Source organism: Mustela nivalis, assembly GCF_964662115.1.
Source record: "Mustela nivalis genome assembly, chromosome: 7".
Classification (NCBI taxonomy): domain Eukaryota; kingdom Metazoa; phylum Chordata; class Mammalia; order Carnivora; family Mustelidae; genus Mustela; species Mustela nivalis.
In genome coordinates, this window is record NC_139026.1 from 58183559 (window position 1) to 58195857 (window position 12299).

At 38.8% G+C, this 12299-nt stretch overlaps 1 protein-coding gene across 1 annotated transcript in view; it reads right to left on the reverse strand.

Annotated features, from left to right (window-relative positions):
- The window catches only part of SLC15A5 (solute carrier family 15 member 5), a gene marked incomplete at both ends in the record, with an annotated part of 79176 nt that overhangs the window by 26248 nt on the left and 40629 nt on the right, over positions 1-12299 (reverse strand). Inside the window, one exon of the mRNA XM_082742395.1 lies at positions 10914-11102. Coding sequence (XP_082598521.1) covers positions 10914-11102 — 189 coding nt within the window. The remainder of the gene's footprint in view (positions 1-10913; positions 11103-12299) is intronic.

The window sequence follows — 12299 nt, forward strand, 5'->3', positions numbered from 1 at the left end:
AGGATTTGGCTTATGAACTTTCCTTTCTATAAATATGAGGAGACAAACAATGGACAGAAAGACTAAGTAGGCCGATTTCTTTCACTGAGAAAAAGCAGAACGTACAAGCCCATTATTACTCTGCTAGTTAATTATTAATCCTATGCTTTTCTCTTGCTAGAACTTCTGGTGCGGTATATAATTCATGAACACACTTTGCCAGCTCTCTGCCTGCTGGTTAATCTCTCTTTGGTGTCATTTTAGTCGTTTTGAAAGCCTCCGGTTCCCTTTTAGAGAACTTAGCTTTTCAAGTCCTCGGATCTCCATTTTCAGGCATCGACTTGCATGTTCTGATCTCTTTCGACTTTAGTGATCATCAACCTGATTTTTTAGGCTCTGTGGTACTTCTTTTCGCACATAATAGCAGAGATAGTATTCACAAGTCTGCCACAATCCCCAAATTCTCATTTTACTGTGAAGATACAGTAAAAAATATTCGGTACGTGTGAAAGCTGGCCCTGCCAAGGAGAGCTGAAATGTGCCTCCAGGTGGAGTCTGGTTAGTGTTTGCAAAGATGCCCCATCACAGCATCTGTGGAATCTACAGACCGGGAGGCTATAGCCACTTTCCTGAGGCCCCTGGTGCTGGGGACTCATTGCCGAAATTTCTTTTACTCCAATTGTTCATCAACTGTTTGGTGTGCTTATTATGTTTGGTGAGAAGTTATTTCGAACATGTATAAAAGAAGTATCCCGGTCCCAGAAAACAGAACTTTATCCTATTAGCCATTTTCAGATCACCATTCCTTCCTCATCCCAAAAAGCTTTGGCTTATTGTTTCTGATTATGTCCATATCATTCGATGGCATCACCTAATTGTTTCTGATTACGTCCATATCATTCGATGGCATCACCTAATACTTCTCTCTTGTGTAGTCATCTGTCAACCTCTAGGACATTTTCCTCTGTTATTTGAAGTCATCAGCTCCTCTCACCTTTTCACATTCTCCAGTTCTAGTCCTGCCTTAGTTCCTGGCAATTTTATCAAATACAGAGATCACCCATCAAAACCTCCATCCTGCTAGATCTTGGTTTCTCAGTTCCATGACTTTCTTTCTAATGTTCTCATCCTCCACTCTACCTTAGCCATTCATTACCATGGTCACACCCTGAAACTTGTCCCTCAGACCAGGAGTTGGTGAACTACCTATGATCAGGTAAGGTTTGGCCCACTACCTGTTTATAAATAAAGTTTTATTGGAACACAGCTGCACCCATTCATTAGATATGCCTATGATGGCTCAGACACTATAAAGACAGTTGAGTAGTTGTAACAGGGTCTGGCTAATGTGAAAAGCCTAACTATTTACAATCTGACACTTTTCAGGAAAAGCTTGCCAACCCATGCTGTAGCCCAGTAATTGTAAACATTCCATCATCTCAACTTTGTGCATCCCCTTCTAACTACAACCTGCTGTCTTCCCAGTTTACTGTCTGCTATTCAATCACAAAAATGCTTAGACTCACTTAGGATCTCCACTGCACTGCTCTGCTCCTTTTGTTAGTCTTACCTCTTTCATGCCTTTATATTCCTACTACTCTTTTTAGCCAACTTAAATTCTGTGGTTAATTGTTATGATCATATTCTTTCACATATCTTCATTCCCTTGCCTTTCACTTGCTTTTTAGAGACTCATTGGCCCAACAATTCACTCCCTGCCATATCTGCTCCTAGATCCATGCAGTCTAATGTTTCTGGAAGATAAACATGTAACCATAACCATGTTGACCACTCACCTTAAATTCCTGACCACAAATCTCAAATGATCTCCTAATGCTCCCTGGCAATTTCTATAACTCCCGAGTTCATTCACTCTTTCATTGTCTTAGACAACAATTTCTTCCCTCTCCCTTCTCCTCACACCCCCCAACTCTATTCTTCCATCCTCACTCAGAGCTCATGGCCTGACACTCTACTTCACGGAAAATAATCAGTCAGCCAGCACAGAATTTCCACAGGAATCTCCTCACCTATTTATGCACCCATGAGTTTCCACCTCTATACACTCTGCTCTCCACATTGTTACCATTGATAAACCATCCTTGCTTCTATCTAAAGCCATATGCTCAACTTGCAAATGAGATCTCAAACTCTCTCCTTGCAGTAATTTCCCCCTTCCTAATACCATCGATTTTCCCTCTTTTTAAAAATTTTCCCTCTCACTTGAATTATTCCCACCAACATGCGGTATGATGCCATTATCTTTCCTTCCTCAAACATGAAAACTTGTTCTTAACCCCATTCCTTTGTCAGTTACTGTCCCATTTCTTTGCTCTCTTGTGCTGCAAAATTCTTAAGATGAATTATCTATAATTCTCTTCCTATTATCCCTTAAACTCATTCTAAACAGGCTTTTCTACATTGTAATATCCCACACAAGAAAGCTCTTTTCCAAACCACTAGTAACTGCCAAATTGCTCAACTCAACGGTCAATTCTCAGTCCTCATCTTGTTTGACATATTAGCAGCATTTGACATGGATGAACACTCCTTCCCCCTTGATACCATTTCTTCATGTGGTAAGATATTGCTCTCTTGGTTTTGCTTTTTCTTGCTTCTTTTCTCTCTTCTTTGCAGAGTTCTCATCTTCTTTTAATGTCTTAATGATGATATGCTTCAGAGTTGAGTTCTTGAATCCTCTTCTTTGTCTATACTGACTCCCAGTGTACCCTGACTCCCTTGGTGATCTCAACTAGTCCCATTGCTTTAAATGCCACTGATATGCTTATGACTCTCAAATTTGCATAGATCTCTTAGCTCAATATGAAAATACAGACTTGGATATTCAATTCCCTATTTGTCACTTCAATCTGACATCTTATTCATGTCCAAAATGAAACTGGTGATCTTCTCCCTAAATCTTATTCCCCCTGTAGCCGTTTGTCTCTCTGTAGATGGCAACTGCAACTTTCCAGGTGCTCAGGCCATAAACTTAGATGTAAGTCTTCTCTTTTTCTCATACCCTATTATTCCTTCCTCAGAATAATATTCTCACCACCTACACTGCTACTCTCCTGGTCTGAGTCAATCATTTCTTCCCTTAATTCATCTATCTTCTATCCTTTTCCTTATTGTAGTATATTCTTAATGTCTCTTTTTCTTCAGGGTAGTATGTTCTAGACAGCAGAGAGAAGGTTTCTTTAAAAGTGTGAGTAATGTTGGGGTGCCTGGGTGGCTCAGTGGGTTAAGCCTCTCCCTTCAGCTCGGGTCATGATCCCAGAGTCCTGGGATCTAGCCCCGCATCTGGTTCTCTGCTCAGCGGGGAGCCTGCTTCCCCCACCCTCTTCTGCCTGCCTCTCTGTCTACTTGTGAATAAATAAATAAATAAATAAATAAAATCTTAAAAAAAAAAAAAAGTGTGAGTAATGTCATGTCATCCCTTTTCCCATTTCACTCAGAGCCCAAGTCAGAGTCTTTACAACAGCCACTCTGACTCATCTCTTACTAGTTTTTCTCTTCCTTACTCTCCTCCAGCTGCATGAGACTCCTTACCCTTCATTGCCAGATACACTCTCATCTCTGCATTTAATGACTCCCTTGCTAACAGTAATGTTCTTTCCAGATATCCTTGTGGTTGACTCTCTCAACTTTTTCAAGTCTTTGTATAACTATTACTTCTCATTGAGATGTATCCTAGTCAATCTTTCTCTCTTTGGTAGAAGGTAGGTTCTACAATTGCAGAAGTTCATCTATTTTTTAAAATTAATTTACCTTAAGGTTCTAGAGTAGTGTTAGGCATATTGTAGATACCAACACAGTATCTTTTGAATAAATAAAACAAACACAGATTATGAGATAGCAGGGGCATACAGTGCTATAATTAAGACATAATTTGAAAACTTCTGTGTGTGTGTGTGTGTGTGTGTGTGTGTTGTTTTTTCTTACAGATCATCTCCAAGTTATAACATGACTTAGTATGGTAAACAATGTCCACTGAAATTTGGGAAGTAACTCACTGTGCTTCCTTGCTTAATGCCATCAATGTAGGACATTGTCGGTAATTTGAGTGATATATTTTTATTGTACTCATATAAGAAATAGCTATAGATTATATTAATTAATTTGCTTTTTCAGTATATTTATGTCATCTGCTCTGTACAGGCACTTTTAAGGAAGGAAGAACAGTAGAACATAAGGATGGGCTATAAGGATAAGAATCTTGACTTAAAGACGACACATTCTCATAGTGAGAGGCAGGCAGTAAACATACACATATAAATAAGATAATTGCAGGTCCTGACAAGTGCTATTAGAAAAAATGGAAGAGGGTAATGGAGTCGAAGTGATAGACTCACCTGGACAACCTCTCTGAAGAGATAATCTTTGAGAAAATTTGATGTTGAGAAGAAGCCAGACACTTTAAAACAGAGGAAAGGGGATTCTAGGTAGAGAGAAGAGCAAACACAAAGGCCTTGGGGTGAAAATAATTTTGACTCTTTAGAAACACAGAATGAAGATCATTAAACTTCTAATGGAGTGGTCAGAGGAAATAATGTTATAAAATGCAGTTGGAGCAGTACAAGAGGCCAAACCATGTACGGTCTTATTCACCATTTAAGGAATTTATCTCCAAAATCCTATTAAGAAATTTGAAGCAGGGGAATGGTAGGAATTCTTTTGGAAAGAGCATGATGGCTGCTTTGGAGAATGGACTCCTGGGTCAGGAGAAGAAGCAGGGAGACAAGTTAGGAGGCTCTGACAGAATTAGTGAGATAACTAGTGTAGACTAGTGGAGAGCGAAGAAGATAGTGAGACATGGTGAGATTTAGATTATATTTCAGAGTAAAGACTAAGTCTTGCTGTTGGATTGGAGGTGAGAAGTAAGGGAAAAAAAGGGATATGGGGGGAGGGCACCTGGGTGGCTCAGTTGGTTAAGTGTCTGCCTTTGGCTCAGGTCATAATCCCAGGGTCCTGGGATTGAGTCCTGCATCGGGCTCACTGCTCAGTGGGGAGCCTGCTTCTCCCTCTCCTCCCCACTCGTGCTCTCTCTCACTATTTCTCTCTATCACTATCTCTCACTATCTCTCTCTCTCTCAAACAAATATATAAAATCTTTAAAAAGGCGGGGATTTAGGATGACTCACATGAGAAAGATTCAATTTTCCTCAACTACCAGGTCCCTGGTGTTCAGCTTATGGTAGGTGTGGTAGAAGGAGCTATGAGCAGGATATATGTGCTTGAGTCTTGAGACTTGCCCTATTCATTCATGTGAAAGATTAGAATACAGGGCTTCTGGGTGGTTCAGTGGGTTAAGCCACTGCCTTCGGCACAGGTCATGATCTCGGGGTCCTGGGATGGAGTCCTGCATCAGGTTCTCTGCTCAGCAGGGAGCCTGCTTCCTTCTCTCTCTCTGCCTGCCTCTCTGCCTGCTTGTGATCTCTGCCTGTCAAATAAATAAATAAATGAAATCTTTAAAAAAAGAGAGAGAGATTAGAATACTAATACTAGCAGCACACATTACAGTTGCTAATTATTGAGTGTTGTCCATATACTGATACTCTGCCTTTTCCTCTCCATAAAACATTTCACTTAGTCCTGATAACAATCATTCCACATTTTATAGATGATGAGAAAGGCTCAGAAGTGCAAAATAATTTATCTAGAGTCACACATTTAGTCAATGGCAGAACTGGGTTTAAAGCCCTGGGTTTAAGCTCATATTTGTCTGATTTAGATATTAACCACTATGCTGCACTACCTCCCAGAAGAGTAATTTTTGTTTGTTTGTTTTTTTGTTTGTTTAGTATTTCTTCAATTTACAGTTCTAAATACCCTTCACATGTTGTCATTTAATTCTCGAGGAGTAGTCCCCATTCCCATTGATTCTTATATTGCTGCTGAGGTATGAAGAAGAATTTTTTTTCTTTTCATATTTTTTAAAAATTTCTTTTCAGTGTAACAGTATTCATTGTTTTTGCACCACACCCAGTGCCCTCCCTAATACCCACCACCTTTTTCCCCCAACCTCCTACTCCCTGACCCTTCAAGACCCTCAGGGTGCTTTTCAGAGGCCATAGTCTCTCATGGTTCACCTCCCCTTCCAATTTCCTTCAGCTCCCTTCTCCTCTCCATCTCCCCATGTCCTCCATGTTATTTGTTATGCTCCACAAATAAGTGAAACCATATGATAATTGACTCTTTCTGCTTGACTTATTTCACTCAGCATCATCTCTTCCAGTCCCGTCCATGTTGCTACAAAAGTTGGGTATTCATCCTTTCTGATGGAGGCATACTACTCCATAGTGTATATGGACCACATCTTCCTTATCCATTCATCCGTTGAGGGCATCTTGGTTCTTTCCACAGTTTGGCGACCATGGCCATTGCTGCTATAAACATTGGGGTAGAGATGGCCCTTCTTTTCACTACATCTGTATCTTTGGGGTAAATACCCAGGAGTGCAATTGCAGGGTCATAGGGAAGCTCTATTTTTAATTTCTTGAGGAATCTCCACAGTGTTCTCTAAAGTGACTATACGAACTTGCATTCCCACCAACAGTGTAAGAGGGTTTCCCTTTCTCCATATCCTCTCCAACACATGTTGTTTCCTGTCTTGCTAATTTTGGCCATTCTAACTAGTGTAAGGTGGTATCTCAATGTGGTTTTAATTTGAATCTCCCTGATTGCTAGAGATGATGAACATTTTTTCATGTGTCTGATAGCCATTTGTATGTCTTCATTGGAGAAGTGTCTGTCCATATCTTCTGCCCATTTTTTGATATGATTATATGTTTGTGTGTGTTGAGTTTGAGGAGTTCTTTATAGATCCTGGATATCAACCTTTTTTCTGTACTGTCATTTGCAAATATCTTCTTCCATTCCGTGGGTTGCCTCTTTGTTTTCTTGATGTTTCCTTTGCTGAGCAGAAGCTTTTGATCTTGATGAAGTCCCAAAAGTTCATTTTCGCTTCTGTTTCCTTTGCCTTTAGAGAATTATCTTGAAAGAAGCTGCTGTGGCTGATATCGAAGAGGTTACTGCCTATGTTCTCCTCTAGGATTCTGATGGATTCCTGTCTCACGTTGAGGTCTTTTATCAATTTCGAGTTTATCTTTGTGTACAGTGTAAGAGAATGGTCGAGTTTCATTCTTCTACGTATAGCTGTCCAGTTTTCCCAGCATCGTTTATTGAAGAGACTGTCTTTTTTCCACTGTATATTTTTTCCTGTCTTGTCTAAGATTATTTAACCATAGATTTGAGGGTCCATATCTTGGCTTTCTACTCTGTTCCACTGGTCTATGTGTCTGTTTTTATGCCAGTTCCATGCTGTCTTGGTGATCACAGCTTTGTAGTAAAGCTTGAAATCAGGTAATGTGATGCTGTCAGTTTTATTTTTGTTTTTCAACATTTCCTTAGCAATTCGGGGTCTCTTCTGATTCCATACAAATTTTAGGATTATTTGCTCCAGCTCTTTGAAAAATACTGGTGAAATTTTTATCAGAATGGCATTAAAAGTATAGATTGCTCTAGATAGTATAGACATTTTAACAATGTTTATTCTTCCCATCTAAGAGCATGGAATGGTCTTCCATCTTTTTGTGTCTTCTTTAATTTCTTTCATGAGTGTTCTGTAGCTCCTCGAGTACAGATCCTTTACCTCTTTGGTTAGGTTTATTCCCAGGTATCTTATCGTTCTTGGTGCTATAGTAAATGGAATTGATTATCTATTTTCCCTTTCTGTATTTTCATTGTTAGTGTATAAGAAAGCCACTGATTTCTGTACATTGACTTTGTATCCTGCCACATTGCTGAATTGCTGTATGAGTCGTAGTAGTTTGGGGGTGGAATCTTTTGGGTTTTCCATATAAAGAATCATGTCATCTGCGAAGAGAGAGTTTGACTTCTTTATTGCCAATTTGGATACCTTTTATTTCTCTTTGTTGTCTGATTGCTGTTGCTAGGACTTCTAATACTATGTTGAACAAGAGTGGTGAGAGTGGGCATCCTTGTTGTGTTCCTGATCTCAACGGGAAGGCTGCAAGCTTTTTCCCATTAAGGATGATATTTGCTGTGGGTCTTTCATAGATAGATTTTATGAAGTTCAGGATTGTTCCCTCTATCCCTATACTTTGAAGCGTTTTAATGCTAGATTTTGTCAAATGCTTTTTCTGCATCAATTGAGAGGACCATGTGGTTCTTCTCTCTTCTCTTATTGATTTGTTCTATCACATTGATTGATTTGTGAATGTTGAACCATCCTTGTAATCCAGGGATGAATCCCACCTGGTCATGGTGGATAATCTTTTCAATGTACTGTTGGATCCTGTTTGCTAGGATCTTGTTGGGAATCTTTGCATCCATATTCATCAGTGATATTGGTCTGAAATTCTCCTTTTTGGTAGGGTCTTTGCCTGGTTTGGGGATCAGGGTAATGCTGCTTCATATAAAGAGTTTGGAACTTTTCCTTCTGCTTCAATTTTTTGAAACAGCTTCAGGAGAATAGGTGTTATTTCTTCTTTGAAAGTTTGGTAGAATTCCCCAGGGAATCCGTCAGGTCCTGGGCTCTTGTTTTTGGGGAGGTTTTTGATCACTGCTTCAATCTCATTACGAGATATTGGTCTATTCAGGTTGTCAATTTCTTCCTGGTTCAATTTTGGGAGCTTATAGGTTTAAGGAAGAATTGTAATTATTTCCATTTTAAAAGATCATAAAGGTGAAGTTTAGAGGTTGCCTGAATTCTCAAGGTCACAAATGTAGTAAGTGACAAAGCTGGGAATCAAAACAAAGTCTTCTGGTACCTACCCCATGATCTATAATAACAGATAAGACAATTGACTTAGTTGGATGTTGAGTTCCTCATGGGTAAATCAGTGAAGGGTAGACTAAGTGGTCTACCTTTTTAATAGTCTATGGTTGTAAGTATCGTGCTGGCTTTTGTCTCCCATCTAAGTACTAACCAGGCCCGACCCTGCTTAGCTTCTGAGATCAGACGAGATCAGGCACATTCAGGGTAGTATGGCCGCAGACCCTTGCTTGCTTTTGTATGTTGAATCACTATTGCTAAACTGGGAATTTCCTGATTACATTCACTCATCACCCACATTACTGTTACCTTGCTTCACTTCTACCCTACAAAATTTTGACAATATTCTGGAAACCACATCAGGGAAGTCACAAAGATTTGTGCAGTGGCATTCTTTTATAGTTCCTCTATATTTCTTGTAGTGTCAAACAGTGATAGGCCCATCTTAGAATCTCATAAGACAATTTATTTATATAAAATGAATTGAGTGGAATGATTTAAAATTATAAAAAGAAGTCTAATAGAGGGGTACCTGGGTGGCTCAGTCAGGTAAGTGTCCCACTCTTGATTTTAGCTCAGGTCATGATCTCAGGGTTGGGAGATGGAGGCCTGAATCAGGCTCCTCACTCAGCAGGAAGTCTCCTTAAGATTCTCTCTCTCTCTCTCTCTCTCTCTCTCTCTCAAAATGAATAAATCTTTCTTTTTTTTAAGTTTTTTTTTTTTGGTAAAAGATTTTATTTATTTATTTTAGAGAGAGTGAAAGAGAGAGCATGAGCTGGGGGAAGAGCACAGAGAGTGAGAGAAACAGACTCCCCACTGAGCAGGAAGCTGATGCAGGACTTGATCCTGGAACTCTGGGATCATGACCTGAGCCAAAGGCAGAAGCCTAACTGACTGAGCTACCCAGGTGCCCCAAATAAATAACTATTTTTTAAAAAGAGATCTAATAGGTATATATAGTTATAATTCCATAGATTTTTTTTCTTTTTTTCTTTTTGAAAGGCAGAATGCCACACGCAGCCCCTCATTTAGATGTGTCTGGAGTCTTGGAAACTTGACTACCCTACGTTCTTCTACAGATGATGCTGAGAGTTTGTTTGGTGGTTCTACAATGGGAATGTAGCTACTCATATACCTTGACTGAAGAATGTTCCTTCTCTATGGAGTAAGTCATCTTTTTCCACCTAGTGTGCCACTTTGGGAGGGATGCACATGGAGTAGTGAGGGAGGAAGGGGATACATGCCTAGCCAACAAGATCAGCCGAATCAACCCTCTAAAGGTTGTGTGCTGGTTGATAGAGTGGGAGAGATAGTAGAAGTAGGAGGATAAGAAGTTAAAAAATAATCTCTATAAAGTATATTGAGTTACAATCAGGGCTCCCACTGCAGGAAAATATAAAGAAGGTAAAATATAAGATGCAATAGATTACACTGATAAATACACACACACACACACACACACACACACACTGTTGTATTGCAAGAAGTCACTGAACTATCTTGATGAATTTTAAAATGGCTGGCTTAATTAATATAAGCAATCTAGATAATCCAGAAAACCCTTGATATTTAATAAAGTTATTCTGAACCTGTCTTAGGAAACACAAGTGATCACACTTAATTTAGTGTAACTTAATTTAAAGACAATGAGTTATCTGGAAAATTGGCTCAAATTTTCATTTCATTTGCATGTTTATATACTCTCAGGGTACATTATAAATGTCACTTTTGGAGGGAGTATATATGTGAGTTTATCTATGAGTGAGAAGGCAGGAGGCGGAAGAAGAAAGACAGGAGAGCTTTTATCTGGGTATACTGCACTGGTCTTCTAGGTTTTAGCAGTTTTTTCCTCCTCCTGTTGTATATTTGACCAAATAGTTACTGCCTTTAACTAAGTTCATAAATCTTTCTTTCCATCTACATTCAGGTAGAATTAATAATTTTTCTGTATCTGGCAGAGGAATGAAGAGAAATTAAACATTTTTGCTTTTTTAAATAAGGGTGATAAATAGGCTTGTTCTGAAGCATTGTGGGAAATCTCTAGGGAGTTAATAGGTCGCCAACCGCTTGAGGTGATGTGTTCTGTGTAAAGACTTGGTGTGTTCTTACATGAGGTGATGAAATCATTACTCACAGGCTGGGCTGACCAGTGTTTCAGCCACTCCAAGTAAAACATACTGAAGAGCCAGGTGGAAACAGGGCATGGAAGAAACGGTGACGACTTTGCCTGAAAGAGGCTGCTCCACTGGAGGGAAGTGTTTTCTGTGTATTTCAAAGAAGCCAGCTACCATCACAGACAATGCAGCAGAAAGATTTCCAGCGACTTAAGGAAAACAATGCAGAGGAAAAAAGAAAGAAAAAAGAGCCCCAAATCAGTGTAATAGTCCATGGCATTTTTACACATTGACACTCAGAGATGTTTGCTCAATAATTTTTGCCCTGAGACTACCCAGATGCAAGCTAACTGTGTTATCTGACTATGCTGCTTTGACTCTGGTCTCTAAGAAACAACTGCACGGACTCCCTATTTCCCGATTTACTGCTTAGAGGGCCTCTGGAAAGTTAGTTAACCTAGTGATCACTTTCCTCAGCTCTTAATATAGGGTTAATAATGCTTACCTTTGTAGGGTGACTCTGAGATTTAAGTAAGATACTGTACTGGTATTATTATAACAACTCTTGATAACAATAGGGAGCAATTATTGAAGATAAAGCCACAGTTTTGAATTTTTGTCCTCAGATAAATTATTTTTGATAACTTTTTAAGATTTATAGGAGTCAAAAATAGTTTGGGGGAAATTTAAAATGGAGTGATCTCTTCACAAGGTTTTAATCATTTAAAAATGGTTTGAAATAATCTGCATTATTAGTCCTCAGTTTTTGGACATTTCTCTGATCTTTGTAGAGCATTAAGGACTAGAAACTTTTGTTTAGAAAAAAAAATAGTAAAGGCGAATTAGCTAGATAAAGAGTATAAATGGAAGCAATTATTCAAAAAGTCATCTTGCTCTTCTTTCTCTTTTATTCTTGAGGAATTATCTAGAAAATTTTGGTTGAAAATGAGTAGGGATTTTGCCATGATTTTGTTACAGTTTATATCCACTGCAACCATTCCATTTCCCAATTTATCATTCATATTACTGGACTTAATCCCATTGTTAGAGCAGATGCAAACTTGAGCTAGATGGAATTTACTTGAAATTTAGAGATAGTCACATTTTGCTAACTTGCATAAAATTTCAGATAAGGCAAAGCTTTCAATTCAAAAAAATCAATCTAATGTTTAAATAGCTTAGTGTTTGTTTTGGTTGATAGAGAAACTGGTAGGTAAATTTTTTGATTGTATCTCAGTATTTAAATGTATCTGTAAGGTCTGCTTTTTACTGAGTCTCTAAGAAATAGAAGGTGTAAAAAAAGGGGGGGGATCTGAATAACAGAAAATTTGAGGAATTTTTTATTTTTATTTGAAATTTGGTTCCAGGAAGGCTCATTCATTAGCGGGGTCGAGATTTTGGTTCTT